This window comes from Rhipicephalus microplus, chromosome 5 (assembly GCF_043290135.1).
Source record: "Rhipicephalus microplus isolate Deutch F79 chromosome 5, USDA_Rmic, whole genome shotgun sequence".
Classification (NCBI taxonomy): Eukaryota; Metazoa; Arthropoda; class Arachnida; order Ixodida; family Ixodidae; genus Rhipicephalus; species Rhipicephalus microplus.
Window position 1 is genome coordinate 102,756,594 of NC_134704.1, and position 14,803 is coordinate 102,771,396.

The following is a 14,803-nucleotide window of genomic DNA, read 5'->3' on the forward strand; positions in this document are numbered from 1 at the left end:
ATGTAATGAATAAGCGTTCCAAGGCTGGTTAATCGGGGTACGTCGGATAGGCTACAGCTATGTATGCCTGGCAGGCTGCTTTTTTGACGCAGATGGAGCGAATTGAGCGCGACTTGCGTGTACCTGTAGATGGGACCCGGCCGACGAGCCGCCGTCGCTTACAGGGCCCCACCCACAATAAGCACATATTGTCTCTCAGCTCAAGAGCGCAGTATAAAACAACAGGGTGGGTACATAAGAATAAAATGGCATAATATGTCTCACTACACGCTCATCACTCACGATATGGCAGGGATCCCTAAACGGAATATCGGCGAGCGATCACCTCCATTAATCGAAGGAAAGGGTCTTTCACGTTGACACGTGCAATGACCAAGTACGTCTCGAGAGGCAAAAAAAGGAGCCTTGCCCCTGTCTACCCTGCATCGTGAGTGTCCCGCGGAGCTGGGACAGCTAGCTGTTTCCTGCAACCATTGTACCTGAAGTGTGGGTCTGCTCGTTTTTTTGCCGGGGCGATTGTACGTGATGACTTACTGCATCCTGGGTCACCATAATTAAGCCGAGGTCCTTGCAAATTCCCCATCACTCGGATGTCGGCGGCCCCTTCTGCGCTGTCCCCGACTGTCTGCAGCTCAAACTGCCGCTCGAAGCGATGGCGTCTTCGACAGTCCACTAACGCGACGGCTCCCGAAATGGTGACAATGTACTTTGCACAACTAACGTTACGGCATTTCAGAAGGATCACGATTAAAGCTTAGGGATTGCGACCGAGATAGGGAGCACCAAATAAGGAAACTTAAGAGGTTTACGTGAGCAAGTTTGGCCATGTCTCGAGGCCCAATGCACTGAGCCCTAGGTGGTGTACTGTTTACGTGATACGTGGGTCACATCACGTGGCATCATGCAACGTCGTTCGCACTCCTGCTCAAGTCACCGTTGCTGTGGAGAAGGAGGGACACCGAAGTGGAGTAAGTGACCTAGGTGTTGTACGATTCGAGCCGTCTTCGCCTATCCCGTATTTTCACACATATGCTCGTGCCGCGACGGCGCCGTGACCCACCCCCTCTTTCTCCGCAGACACTCGCGTCGCGTCGGGTCGGCGCCATGTCAACCACCGTTAGATGTACAAAAAGTTTTTTTGTGTTTTTTTATTCCAGGCGTCTTTGCCCATCCCGTCTTTCTTCGCAGGTGCTCGCGTGGCGTTAGGGCCATGGCCCATCCACTCTTTCTCGGCAGATGCTCGCGCCACGTTGACGCGTGACCCACCCCATCTTTCCCCGCTGACGCTGCATCACGTAGGCGCCCTGTCAACGTTAGAGCGCTCTATCCCCCTTTCACCTGATGACCCTTATAAGATACCGTAACGTTAGCCATGCAAGCTACACTGTTACCAGTTCAGGAAGCGTCTCGTCATGGCCACGCCACGGATAGAGCCCAGCATTGTCGAAATCGCCGACATCATAAGGTACCCTGCAGCGGAAGAGGCCTTCCTTCGTGAAATCGGACTGTCGCCTGCGCCATCGCTTCGACCGGCAGCACATTCTTCCCGGGACGACGGTGTACAGCGACGAGTGGGCCGCGTACCAGTGCATACCCAGACTTGTGGATGCCAATTGAACACCGCTAAACTTGGACTGGCACACCATGAACCACAGTGTCAACTTCGTTGATCCTACGACAGGCGCCATCACGCAAAGGATTGAAAGTTAATGGCAAAAGGCCAAGCGCCGTCTCGTTCCCAACAGCAACAAGACGACTACCTCACTTATGCCGTCTCACCTCGCCTGGCTTTGGTGGAGATCAATTAACGCACGTCCCAACGTGAAAGACCCTTTTCTTCGATTAATGGAGGTAATTGCTCGCCGGTGTCCAGTTTAATTGGGATTAGCACGTTGTGAGACATATTGTCGTATTATTCTTATATTTATGTTGTCATTATGTTGTATTATTATTATTGTCATTATTATGTTTATTATGTCATTTTATTCTTATTGTTGTATACTAAGCTCTTGAGCTGAGAAACAATACACAATCATTATTTGGAATTTTGGTAGTTTGTGCTTATTGTGGGTGGGGCCCTGTAAGCGACGGTGGCTCGTCGGCCGGGTCCCATCTACAGGTCGCGCTTAATCCCATCGCAAGTCGCACCTAATTCGCTCCATCTGCTTCGATAAAGCAGCCTTCCAGGCGTATATAGCTGTAGCATATCCGACATACCTCGATTAACCAGCCACCAGCCTTGGAACGCTTATTCATCACATGTATACACGAGTCCGAACGATATGTCTTGTGCTGACACAGCTAGGCAAAGCGTAGCGTCCCCCGTCGTAGCGCGCGGTTGACGCGACACGATCAGCTGAGAGAGGGAAAAAAGAAAAGTAAGGGGGGAAGGGGGCAGCGCATCACCTCCTGGGACTCTATTCAGTTTTCCCCGTCATCCCTAATACTGAGACGCGATATCTTAATCGCACAGCTGCGCACAGAGCAAGAGAACGCACCTAGACTTCTGCTAGGCTCGGTTCATTCCGTTAGTTAAAACGAATTCTGTAATGCGTGGTTTATTCAGTTAATTAAAATGGCCTCTTAATTGCACGGCAGCACCACGCTCGACTTCTGCTAGGCGCGGTTCATTCCGTAAATAAAACGAATTCTGTAATGTGCGGTTCATTCCATTAATTAAAATGGCCTCTTAATTGCACAGCAGTGCCGCACTCGACTTCTGCTAGGCTCGGTTCATTCCGTTAATTAAAATGGCCTCTTAATTGCGCAGCAGCGCCGCGCTCAACTTCTCCTAGGCTCGGTCCATTCCGTTATTTAAAGTGGAATTAAAACGGCCTCTTAATTGCACGGCAGCACCACGCACGACTTCTGCTAGGCTCGGTTCATTCCGTTAATTAAAACGGCCAGCGTCGCTCATGCACTCGCGAAATGCACCGCGGATAGCACCAAACTCTTACGGGGAAGCCACAACTACAAGAGAAAAATTTTCAGCCAAGAAATACACCGCGGATAGCACGAAACTCCTACGAAGAAGCCACAACTACAGGAGAAAAATTTTCAGCCAAGAAATGCACTGTGGATAGCACCAAACTTTTGCAAAGAAGCCACAACTACAGGAGAAAAATTTTCAGCCAAGAAATGCACCGCGGATAGCACAAAACTCTTACGGAGAAGCCACAACTACAAGAAAAAACTTCAGCCAAATTTAGCGGCAGTCTGGCAACAACCACCCCAAAGTCTGGCAACAGATTTATGCAATGCCAAAAGGAACCTTGCCTTCACGTTTCTCTGCCGACTCTGAGCTCGGCCAGAATGGAGGCACGTGAAAGAACATGTCTTCCTACCGGCTGTGCTCTGACATTGCTGCCACACGAAAAATAAACAGCAGAATTCGTTACTAATGTGATTTGTTTGCTGTCATAAAGCAAAACTAATGCCATTGTATGAAAACGACATTTTCTGTCGAATGAATGCCCGGAACACATTGACATTCGATTTCCGGGACCGAATGAGTAGTCTCGGTGCAAGGGACGTTTAGGGAGATGGCTGTTAGCCTTATAATTTGTAAATATCTTATTCCTTACTAGATCAACATATTACTGGTTGGATGACATAGTAGTACGCGCGAAAAAACAGTTTTATTTACGCTTTATTGTCGTATCGCTAATGTTGATCGTCCGATTGCGCGTGGCGTTGAGACCAAGGTTCACGAAATCGCTGCTGCCAGCTCATATCTGCAGCCGGAAAGTCAGTCAGCTTCAGTTCACTGTACTCAAGCCCGGTCGTATCGTCGGTCACATTGGTTTTCGAGTGTGCCGCGCAGCTCTGGCAAGTCACGTAAAACGGCCGTGTTTATAATCTAGGAGTGCATTTTTACCCATAAAAGTAGCTATGTGGAGGACACACGCGTTTTAAGTCATTCGAATGGAATGAAAATCGCATTGAATTACATTATGTGGCGGCTACATACATATATATATATATATATAAATTTAACCTGCATTCATTATTGATGTTGATTGATTGATATGTGGGGTTTAACATTTCAAAACCACCATATGATTATGAGAGACGCCGTAGTGGAGGGCTCCGGAAGTTTCGACCGCCTGGGGTACTATTGATGTTGCTTTTTAAGTCATCTTATTGAAGACTTGAGAACAGAAGGCTGTCACAAAATTTATTTAATCTCCACACCGCTTCTTAGTGGCGCGCGCCTGAGCAGCGGCGATCTCCAATGGCGTCCCGGACCAGGGACTGCCAGTTAGGCACATAGGAACTCTGGTATATTTCAGAATGAAACGTTTACTACCACCACCACCTCTGTGGCTCTTGGCCGCCGGCGCTGTCGGCCATGATATAAACAAGCAGACGCCTATGTGCACGTGTATCTACAGTGATGGCATCAGCTGCACGAGCGTAATGAACCTAGCCGGAGACATTTTCTCTCATAAAAGGCTATACTGCTCTTCCGTTGCGAGCTGTTCGCACGTGTGGAGGTATGCGAGACCATGCTTTAGAGCGATCAAATGCGAAATTCTCTGGATTTTTGTTAAGTTTGCAGTCGCACCGCAAACTATACCACGTGTGCATCACGTGGTGTGATGCATTATTTAGCATAGAGACTTCCCCCAAGTTGTTAAAAGGAATAACTTCACTTTTTCACCACTCTAAATTTCATTTCCTCTACTTTTCTGGCCATTTTTTTCTGAATTGTCGACATCGTGGCATCATGAACAAATTATATTATACTTTTTACAGTGTTATCACCCCCACAGATCAAATGGCTTTTGTTTCTCAGAATTATATTTGAACTTGATGATATAAACACCTTCAGTGTGACACGGGTACTAAGTTTTTCCAAGTTTAACTTTCTCACATTTAAGGAAACCTGAGCAGGCGTTGTTCGAAATAGGTTTTGAACAGTGTAAAAAAAAAAAAAAGTCCAGGTCTTGGTGTTTTCATTTTGCAGGGATCACTGCATGGCTTAATAAATCACAGCATCCCGTAGCAAGAACACTCTGCCATTATAGAGCTTATGGACTTTCTTCTTTATCAATGGAGTCATACCTGTGGCATAATGGCAACGGGTACGACAAGAGCGCTGATGTACTTCGGGGAAACAAAGGATCATCATCATCATCATCAGCCTGCCTACGTTCACTGCAGGACAAAGGCCTCTCCCAAGTTCCGCCAGTTAAGCCGGTCCTGTGCTTGCCGCTGCCAATTTATACCCGCAAACTTCTTAATCTCATCTGCACACCTAACCTTCTGTCTCCCCCTAACCCGCTTCCCTTCTCTGGGAATCCAGTTAGTTACCCTTAATGACCAGCGGTTATCCTGTCTACGCGCTACATGCCCGGCCCATGTCCATTACCTCCCACATGCATACGTCAAACAAAGGATCATTTGCTTTTTAATCTGGACAGAGTAATAACGCTTTGGTGAACATTATTATAGGTGCAGAGAATACTTTATGAACTTTCGACAGCGGTATATTTTGACAAATGATGCCGTAAGGACAGCTAGCTGTTAGTTCTAACAATTTCGTGAAAAACATAAAAATCTATAGTTGCGTACCTACCTCTACACTGCTCTGCGCAACGCAAACCTATTAGAAGAAAGCAATTGTTTTGTTTTTTTGACCTAGGCGAATATAATACTCTCATACCATTGGCATAATACCGTGAACTACAGCGAAATGGACACTTGCAAAAGCTGGTCAGTATGCTTATACATGCAGGGATGTTTTCCACCCTACAGAAATCATTCTCAGAACACCGTTCCAAGTGTGCGCACCCTTCCACATTCCAGCGACGATGCACAAGCACTACAAAGGCTTTTCAATGTGTGCCTCGGTGGATCAGTGGTGAGAGTGTCTGGCTGTTGACTCCAAGTTCGCCAGTGTGATTCCGGCCGCGTATTTGGAATTGCTTGTCCCGCATCGCACGAAAAAGGCAAAAGAAAAAGAAGTGGTGGTGGTGGTAGTGGTTAGAAGATGAGAAAAGGCACCTAATTTCGGCAGCCCGGTCGGGAGCACGGCACAGTGCCTGAAAAAAAAGAAAGAGTGGGAGGAGGACGCCAGTGCCAGCATCAGGATTGCTCGCGCGCTATTGGTTCGCTTCTGAAGGTGACGGGCTGGTGACGCGCACGCTGGTGACGCAGCGACACCGACTAAACTTGCACACCTGCATCTCATTTTCGGCCATGCTCGCTGCTCTGCAATTGTCCCTCTCCGGCTAAAAGGCGCAGCCCCCGCCATAATTCGTGGTAACGAGGGACGGGGTCGGGGATACACAATATTCCGGCTGTGGTGGTCGAATTAAGATGGAGGCGAAATGTCCCGTGTCCTGTGCAAATCCAGTGCGCGTTAAAGAACACCAAATGGTCAAAATTTCTGGAGCCTTTTATACCCCTGTCCCACGGCCACCACTGAGCTCTGTTAAACTCGGTCAACGTAAAGCTCCGTTAGGTTGTTCGACGGAGATTGAGTTGTATCAGTTTCACACGGCAATGACAAGGTTGCAATAGTTGCCGCGAGGGGGCTCAGCCGGCACTGTTTGAGTTGCACAGTAGTATTCCACTTTCATCTCTAGGTGTTTTTTGTGAATCCTTGTTATGCGGTTTTTACGAAAACACAATATCAAGTACGTCTAAAGGCAACAAATCATTAAAAAGTATTTCAAATGGAAACTTATTCGCTAATTGTAGCAATGTTGGCAACGGGGAGTTCCGCTAGGGGGCCAGGCAAGGCTGGTGTGCCTCGCATGGGCTCCGTATTCTACGAAGTTTTTGTTGAACCAAGACTGCTTTTTTGGTGCCAACAGTGGACTCTCTTGAACTTCAGCAAGTTGGCGACGCTGCTGGTGAGTGCCTCAAACCTCTTTATTCTTGAGGAGCTTTCCAAACTTCAACTCTTGCTGAGCGGGGGAACGCCGCCTCGTCAGCCCTAACGTTACCGGCACCGGCGTCGGGCTCGCGCTTCGACGCACGTGCACAAGTTCATTCGGCAACGCAATGGCATACAAGGTGAGTGGCACGGATTTACCTGCCACAGAATTCAACCCAGAAGAATGGAGTGTAGTCCTGAATGCCCGACAGCGCTCACCTCGACAGCAGTCAAAGGAAACTGAAGGAACGCAGTCAAGTAAAGCGGCGTCAGCTGCCGAAACGCCCGCACGCAAAACGGAATCACCGCCCAGCGTTTCCTCAAAGCTTGACGACACAGCTGTGGCGCGTCCTCGCTTAAAGCGACTGCCACGGTTGCCAGTTGATGACTTCAAGATGGTTCTTCGTCCGAGTGCGGGCGTAGATCTAGCCCAATGCAACGATGGAGAGTTACGAGCGGCTGTAGTCGCCAACAGCGGACTGCACTCTGTGGTTGCCGACGAAGATCTTGTGTGCACCAATCTGGCCAAGAATATTTTCACCGTATCCACTTCTTGCGCCGACCGAGTTGCCAACTATGCAAAAATACGAGAACTCACGCCAAGTGGTGAAAAACTGGGATTTCATGCGTACATGGCTTCCCCGGACGGGGCACGGGCAGGCATTATCTACCGCGCTTGGAATGGTGAATCACCTCAGGACTTGCTTCAAGAATTACGTTGGGCGAATCCCCTTCGACCAATAGTCCAAGCAAGGGACATGGGGCATTCCTCACGCTCAGTGCTCATTCACTTTATGGCTGAGGAGCTTCCTCCGTCAGTCAAAATGTTTGGCATCCTCTACGCAGTTTTCAACTTTCGACTGAAGGTGGAAGCGTGCCTAAACTGCAGACAAGTCGGCCACCGACGAGATGTATGTCCTTTGCCAAATCGCCTCACTTGCTCAAGCTGAGGACAGAAACACCCGGAGGACTATCCCTGCACCCCGCAGTGCGTCATCTGTGGGGACGCTCACAAGACTGGTGACAGGGCATGCAAGCAACGCTTTCAGCGTGGCTTCAGCCGTCTCTCTCGGCCACGACAAAGGCCGCAACAAGAGGACCAGCAGGAGCAGCCCGAGTTCCAGCTCGAGAAGGAGTTTTTTTCACGATGATAGAAATCGTAGCAGCAAAAGCAAGAGTCCTGGACGAAACCGTGGCAGCAAAGGCAAAAGCCCTGGACGAAGTGCATCACAAAGCCGCGACTTCAGCACCAAACCGGAAAAGGTGAGCTGGGCAAAGCAAGCCTCCTGCTCCTGTTGTATGCTCTCTGACACTAAAAAAAATTCTAAAACTCGGGAGACCATCGAACGTCTAATGCGAGAGAATCAAGAGTTAAAGCAACAGTTGGCTCTGGTGCTGGAACGTTTAAGTACACTTACAGCTGCCCCACCGGCGTCTTCTCCACCCCTATCCATCTCATCCTCTATTATAGAGCCTGATATGGCAGCCGAGTCAGGGACCGATATGATAGATTCCTCTCCACAGCCAGCAAAAAAGAAAAGGACAGATAAACCTGAGTCATCGGAGGATGATTTTAAAAGCACCAGTCAAAAAATTCGGAAAGAACACCGGGAACTCAAATAAAAGGTTGATTTAGGCTTTACACAAATTGCTGAACGCTTCAATAAGATAGAGAGTATTCTAGACGTGTTAGTTGCTCGGCTCGAATCTCTCCCACAATCTCAACCCTCTCCAGCGCCTTCGCAGCCATAACCCCTGCCTGCACCCTTGCCTCATCTTCACCTTCTTCACTCTGCATATGGCAATGGAGTTGCCGTTGATTAAGAAACAAGAGAGACAACCTCTCACTTTATATAGAGCGGTCTACACGGGCCCCTGATGTCATCTCCGTACAGGAGCCTTTAAAAGCTTGCAAGCTCCTCGGCTATCAGGCTGTACATTCGCATCCTAGCTCCCCTTAGGCTACCACATATAGTATACAGAGGAATACCTCGTTTATAGCGCATGATCTTTCAGATCTTTACAGTGACTGCCTTCTTCTTGAACTTCTCCCACGTCGTACAGGACAAGGCACATATTTTATTTTGAATATTTATTCTCATCCTAGAGATGGCCTTCTGCTGTTTTTGAAGCAATCGATAGGGCTATCCAAATAGTAAACTCTGCTTCCATAGTTGTAACAGGTGACTTTAATGCCCCGCACGTAGATTGGGGTTACAGGAGAAACACTAGGAAGGGCACCAGCCTTTTTCAATACATTCAGCGAAACAGGTGCACTCTAGTCACTGACTGCATGCTACCAACACGAATTGGCAACAGTGTGAGCAGAGATACCACCCCTGACCTTACTTTCACTAAAAATGTGCGACAAGCTAACTGGACACACAGTGGGGTGAACCTCGGCAGTGATCATTACATCCTAACAATTACACTGTCCCATGCCAATTTTCGTCCACAGTTTCATTTAAAAGCTATTGTTGACTGGGACGAATTTCGTGAAATCCGAGACCGAAATTCGAAAAAAGAAATTCAAGACTACAAAGACTGGGCGTCTCAGTTTAAACAGGATGTAGCTCTTAGCGAAAAAGTAGCCCCAGCAGCACATATCTGCGATCCAGTAGACAGCAGGCTACTGCACCTATGGGAGGCCTATCAGAGCTTGGAGAAACGATGGCTCAAGCAAAAATATAATCGCAGACTAAAACGCAAAATGTCACAAACACTCCAGCTTGTAACTGAACACGCGGCCGAACTTTCATCGCAGCAATGGAACCAGATATGTAACCGACTAGACGGTACTCTACATATGAAGAACTCTTGGTCCCTGCTTCGCCATATGTTAGACCCATGCTCCTCGCGATGTGAAAGTAATAAGCGAATTACGAAACTCTTGTTTGAAGTAGAAAAACAAGGGCAAGACGTTGAAACTGCTCTTAAAACTACGTATTTCCCTGGCCCAAGGCGAGAATCGTTACCTACCTACAATGAAGCTCCCAATGCAGACTTGGATGCACCAATTTCAGAGGCGGAAGTTTGGGCTGCCCTAAGCAAACTTTGCACCACATCTGCTCCAGGACTAGATGGAATTGCTAACAAGACACTCCGAAATTTAGACTCCAAGTCAGTGGCAGCTCTTACCGATTACATGAATCAACAAAGGGAGCAGGGCACGCTGCCCCAGGAATGGAACTCAGCTAAGGTGATTTTCATACCCAAATATATTAAGCCGTTAGACCTTAATAATTTGAGACCGATCTCTCTTACCTCATGTACAGGAAAACTGATGGAGCATGTAATTCTCAATCGTCTTAATTGCTACATGGAAAAAGAAAAACTGTTTCCCTCCACCATGTACGGCTTCCGAGCAGGACTCTCCACTCAGGATGTCATGCTGCAGCTTAAGGAGGACGTGCTAAATTCTGCTTTTCCACACATCACCAGAGCCATCCTTGCATTGGACCTGACTAAGGCTTTTGATATTGTTTCTCACTCCTCGATTTTACAATCTCTTAGTGAACTAAACGTAGGCTCTCGCACGCACAGGTATGTCTCTGCCTTTTTCAGCAATAGGTTCGTCTGCCTACAGTTGGGCACTTTCAGAACCGATCCCTTCATACTAGGTAGCAAGGAAACGCCCCAGGGATCGGTTTTGTCCCCGTTCCTTTTTAACGTTACTCTCATACCGCTAGCGCGGGAACTTGCCAAACTTTCTTCCATCAATCACTCCTTGTACGCGGATGACATCACCATCTGGGTGGCAACCATGGCGAAATCGAATCGAAGCTTCAGTTGGCCGCTGACATGGTTGTTAAACACGCCAACATTATTGGGCTGACCTGCTCGGCGGCTAAATCGGAACTCCTAGTAATTGACCTTAAAAAGCAAGATACATGTCACATTCAAGTCATGCTTGATGATATCCCTATTTGCAGGGTCAATAAAATCAATATTTTAGGCCTTAATATTTCCGACAATGGTTCGAACGCTGACACCATAAAGTTAATCCACACTTCAGTTCATAATACAGCTTCTCCCATTAAGCGCATATCCAATCATCATCGCGGCATGAGGGAAGCAGACACACGCCGCCTCATACAGGCCTTTTGCCTATGCAGAATTACCTATTCTGTTCCCTACCTCTATCTCTCACTTACGGAGATCGAGCAACCTAACAGACTCATTCGTAATGCCTATAAAACTGCGCTCCATCTCCCTAAATCAACAGCCATAGATAAACTACTTCAACTTGGGGTGCACAACACTCTGGGAGAGCTTGTAGAGGCGCATCTTTTCAGTCAATATCAAAGACTATTAATCACAGAAACAGGACAGGTACTCCTGCGCCGACTTGGAATCAACGTTCCTGGTCACACCACGGCCACGTACGCTGTTCCCGTCACTGTTAGCAGCAACCTATCAATCCCGCCACTCCCCAAAAATACTCACCCAGAACATAATCGGGCGCGACGGGAAGCTCGAGCCAAGTCCCTTCAGAAGCGCTTCCCTCCTAATTCTCCCGCAGTCTATGTAGACGCGGCCGAATATGTAGATCATCGAGCTTTCGCGGTAGCCGTCGTAGATGGATTTCAAAAACTGGTCGCTAGTTCGTCCCTTCCAAATTCGACAAAATCCCTGGAAGCAGAGGAGGCGGCAATTGCTTTAGCCATTGTTCACTCCTCCGCTGAGTATATTATTTTCGGATTCAAAAACTGCAATTCGTGATTTTGCCACTTTCCGAATGCATTCTCCGGCTGCTAAAATTCTTGAATCATCCCTTCCCCGCCTGATCGCCTCATCACCCTCCTCTGGGTCCCTGCGCACTGTGGACACCCAGGCAACACGGCCGCTCACACCCAAGCCCGAGCACTCGCCAACCGGGCTCACAGCGACCTGCCTTCGCTTCGAGGTGCCAGGGATCGACTCCTCAGCTATCATGATATCACGCTATTTTACCGAAATTCCCGCCAAACGTATCCCCCACCACATAAATCTCTCTCCTGAAGTGACTAGGCTTTGTGGCGCAGACTTCAAACGGCCACAGTGACGACTCCTTTTCTTCTGTCCCTTTTTACACATGTCGAAACCTCGCCTCATTGCAACTTATGTCCTAGCACCAGAGCCCACTTCCAGCACATATTTCTGAATTGTCCAAACGAACCCAAGCCCCCGTGGCGAGGATCAGATCACCAGTAGCGATGGGAGGCTGCTCTGCGCAGCTCACAACCGGGTTTACAGCTCCGGACAGTGAGCTGGGCCAGAAGGGTCGCCGAAGCACAGCAGGGTCTGGCCGCCTAGAGAGGCCCGAGGGCTGGTCGTCATCCTGATTCCACTTCCCCTATTACACCCCCCCTGAAATGATTCCTTCGTGAATCAATAAAGTTGATTACCTACCTACCTGGCAGCGACGCTGGCCACCTTGTGCCTAACGCTATGTTTACAATTGCGCTGTGCTCGGTGACTAGTTGGTGTTGTAGCCCGTGTACCAAAGTTCTTGTGTTTCCTTTCCTCCAGAGCGCACCCCAAGTCGCCCTTGAATTAAGTCTGGTCCTATTACCCATTCCTGCAGTCGTCGAAGCAGGTGACAATGATGCAGCACTGTCAGTCATTCCTCTTCCAGGCCCACGCAAACACGGCGACAAGAACCGCACGCATGGGTGATGCCCTCCACACCGCGCCAAAGAAACACGCATTATGAACGAGTACTGCAACAAAATAACGTTTAATATTGCCAAATTGTATTTATTGTTGTCACTGCGGCAATTAAGTGCTCGAATTTTTTTGCTGACCTGCCGATATTCGGAACGAGAGTACCTCGTTCAGCTGCAAAGGGAGATCGTCGAACGGTCTTTGCGAAATGCTGCGTTTACCTTCGTTTGCGTAAGGGTTGCCGTGTGACACGGACCGCATCTCCCTTGTCGTAAGGACGAATAAGCTAAACGGTGTTCGTGAGTGCCCATGTGACAAGGGTATTAGTGTGGTGTCTCTCGTAATCATATGGTGGTTTTTGGACGTAAAACCCCAGATATTTTTTTCTATATCTTTTCTTCTCCCCCCTATCTCTCTCTCTCGTTGTCTCGTCTATCGGATTTACTGCATCCGTTGCCGGAAAAATCGCAGCGGGAGAGAGCGTGCCGGCTGAGTAATTGCGATGCACGCCCTTTTATTTTCTCGAATCTCGTCACGATTATTATAGTTTGTTGTCGTGTACCTTCGTGTGTCTCATAGGCTGACGGGAGTTCTCCACCGGAACCCGAGAACGCTACCATGGCATCCAACAACAATGTGCATGTCAACCCTGGTGAGTTCTTTTCCTGTTAGCAGCCTTCACAAACCTGAAATCACTGTGATCATGTTGCGACGATCGCTTCCACAACACGTGTTCCATAAACCGTGAGGTAAAAATTTTCTACAGATTAGGTATTAAGTCTTATTTAAATGAAGTCCTGTAGCGTTCAAGCGCAAATACGTACAGATGTGTCTACTGCGAAAGGGAAAACTTCTGTACCGGGCATGTCCTGTGCCGGGCATGTCCGGTCTCACTATCTAGCAAAAAGTACACTGGTTTAGATTTCTATGACTACTGCTGGTTGACCATTTTGAATCACTTTGAAATACCAAGGTTTCACACGCAATGTTTTTTCATAGGTGAAAGTAATGCGAAAAGTGCTCCTTCGAGCATTTGCTTTAACAGCTGACTGCGCTGTACATCAAGAGCAGCGATCAGCATCGTTGTCAGCCATGTTGTGTTTTGTCACACTCTCATTATTAGCATAAGCGAGGAGAACGACTTGGCGTTTATTGTCGGTGGTGGCTCGTACGCGGTATCACACAGGCACCCGTGAATTGTTTAGGAATGAGACACGAGACTTGCTAATAGCGTTCGACCTAAAGGAAGTTGTGGCTGTAGTGTATAGGAGGGTTGTACGTGACGTCATCCGCTTGGGGCGCTAGCGGCGTTTGCCTCTAGCGCCATGTCAGTATGGTCTGGGCGCGCCCTTTTTGAAGCGGCAAGCGGCAGTGAGAGGTTGTGTGCGTACCGCTACGTGCGGTACCAACGGGGTGAAATTCGACTGAGTGCTTACGCGCGACTTCCGAGGTTTGGCGAAACTTCGCTACGAACATAAGGTTCATCTTTGCGGCAGATATCGACCCGTTCGACTTCAGCAGCGATGAAACTGCGTGTGATGTGAAGTGTTATTCCCGCATCGAGCTCACGGACATTAAGGACCACTTTGTTGGCGGCCCAAGCTTCGCAACAAGGGATGAGCTCAAAGCCTACAAATTGATTGACGCCCGCAACTATGTGACTAGCAGATGGGTTCAACAGCAGCGAGTTGGAGACCTCGGAGACAGCCGCCGCGTCATCGTCGGAAACTTGACTGGTTCTCTTTGCTCAGTGCTCGCACAAATATTTATTTTTTTTCACCGCGGTCGTGTCACTTCACGAATTTTTTCTGTGGAAGGGCTTCACCATTTACAAGAGCATGTGAGGTGATACAATTGGCATAGTTCGTTTGTGCTTGAGCCCAAGCCGTTTGCGATCAAAAATGGTCTTTGCTTCAGAGTACAAAGACGCGCGTCGGGCAGTTGCGCACCCAGAGATCACACACGGTCTCTATTGTAACTGATAGACGTTAATGTGATATCGCCGTTTATTTGCTCGGCTCGTCAATGCATGGGTAAACGAGAGCGCACCGCGTCACTGACGGTTTACTAACACACTGAAATCAGTAACACACCACACCTACTTGAATGATACCGCTGATAAGCAGCGATCGCGGTCGTAGTGCGTGCGTTCGTCTACTGCTACGTAAACGAAGCTACATAGCACGTCGCGAAAGCAGAAGTTTTTCACCACAAAAGCGAACCTCTACGATGTCGCATATGCTCTGAACACTTACCGGAAATGAAATTAAA

At 48.3% G+C, this 14,803-nt stretch overlaps 1 protein-coding gene across 1 annotated transcript in view; it reads left to right on the top strand.

Moving 5' to 3' along the window:
* The window catches only part of LOC142817891 (uncharacterized), a 31,659-nt gene that overhangs the window by 2,191 nt on the left and 14,665 nt on the right, over positions 1-14,803 (top strand). The window contains exon 2 of the mRNA XM_075895834.1: positions 13,112-13,184. Coding sequence (XP_075751949.1) covers positions 13,151-13,184 — 34 coding nt within the window. The 5' untranslated portion in view covers positions 13,112-13,150. The remainder of the gene's footprint in view (positions 1-13,111; positions 13,185-14,803) is intronic.